The following is a 1,198-nucleotide window of genomic DNA, read 5'->3' as shown; positions in this document are numbered from 1 at the left end:
CAAAAGACCAGCATAAACCAGCAAAAGGACCAGCATAAACCAGCAAATGACCAGCTTAAACCAGCAAAGGACCAGTTTAAACCAGCAAAGGACCAGCTTAAACCAGCATCAAAACATACCTAACCAGCATATGCTGGTTTTTTTCAACAAGGATGCAAGTCAAATTCTATGAAATATCATCAATGTACCTCATTTGGAAAAAATGGTCCCAGAATGGAGTAACAGATCATTGAACTGAAGTTTATGGAGGCCATTGCAGTAAGTGTTAATATCTGTTGTCTGGACATTTTAGTGGCTGGAGTCTCTGCTGGTGAAGAATCACCTATACAACGTTCACATGCATTTCTTGGTTAGTAAAGAAACACTGTAAAATGAATGCTCGAGAATAATTTGTTGTCATTGTCAAACGCGCTAAAAGTTCAAAACTCATTAAAGATTCAAAACGTTTCTAAATGCTTATCACCCAACAACAATCAATCATTTAAATGTATGTACATACGTACCTATATCTTCATCGATAGCCATTGTCAAGTCTCTGAGCTCTTTCACCGCGTGCTTAACCTGTCAGCTAGTGTTGGGTCGTTCTTGACGATTCGTTCATTTTGAATGAATCTTTAATGTGACTGGGGAAGAACGAGTCGTCTTGGGGAGTGATTCGTTCAGTCGCGCATGCGCAACATCATATAGGTTCTGTACTGGAATTAGTCAAGTAACGTTAGTTCACCTGTTTCGAGTCTTCGGGTTGTTCCGAGTCATTCGTTCATCACGTGACAGCCCATAAGCTTTAACCAATGCAGTCTGAGCCGGAAAGAGACTTAATAATAATAACCAACTCTTTGTTACCTTTGTTACAACATTCAGTGTTATGGAAAAGAACCATAATGACAGAAATTCACACATTTATAAACTGTAAGAAGTAAAAAGCTACAATTTGAGACCAGAAACGCATCACGTAAGTGTGAGTAAATAATTATAATAATGATGATAATAATAATAATAATAATAATAATAACTATGCACCCCTTTGTAAGGAAGCTTGTAAATTAACTAATTTCTCTATCCAATGCTGTCACGTCACGTGACAAAAGAACGAACGATTCGAAAGACTCGAGAGATGAACTAATCAATTCTCTTTCCGGCTCAGACTGCATTGGTTAAACTTATGGGGCTGTCACGTGATGAACGAACGACTCAAACC

At 38.1% G+C, this 1,198-nt stretch overlaps 1 protein-coding gene across 2 annotated transcripts in view; it reads right to left on the bottom strand.

Moving 5' to 3' along the window:
* slc18b1 (solute carrier family 18 member B1) overlaps positions 1-585 on the bottom strand; it is a 6,197-nt gene extending 5,612 nt beyond the window's left edge. For both annotated transcript variants that reach the window (XM_016492499.1, XM_016492508.1), the window contains exons 1-2: positions 504-585; positions 189-322 (exon numbers count right to left, since the gene is read on the bottom strand). In XM_016492499.1, the coding sequence (XP_016347985.1) occupies positions 189-322; positions 504-525 (156 nt within the window). In that variant the 5' untranslated portion in view covers positions 526-585. The remainder of the gene's footprint in view (positions 1-188; positions 323-503) is intronic.
* Between the last annotated feature and the right edge of the window lie 613 nt (positions 586-1,198).

Source organism: Sinocyclocheilus anshuiensis, unplaced genomic scaffold (assembly GCF_001515605.1).
Source record: "Sinocyclocheilus anshuiensis isolate Anshui unplaced genomic scaffold, SAMN03320099.WGS_v1.1 scaffold261, whole genome shotgun sequence".
Taxonomy (NCBI): Eukaryota; Metazoa; Chordata; class Actinopteri; order Cypriniformes; family Cyprinidae; genus Sinocyclocheilus; species Sinocyclocheilus anshuiensis.
The sequence above is the reverse complement of the archived record's forward strand: the minus strand, read 5'-3'. Positions and strand labels throughout refer to the sequence as shown.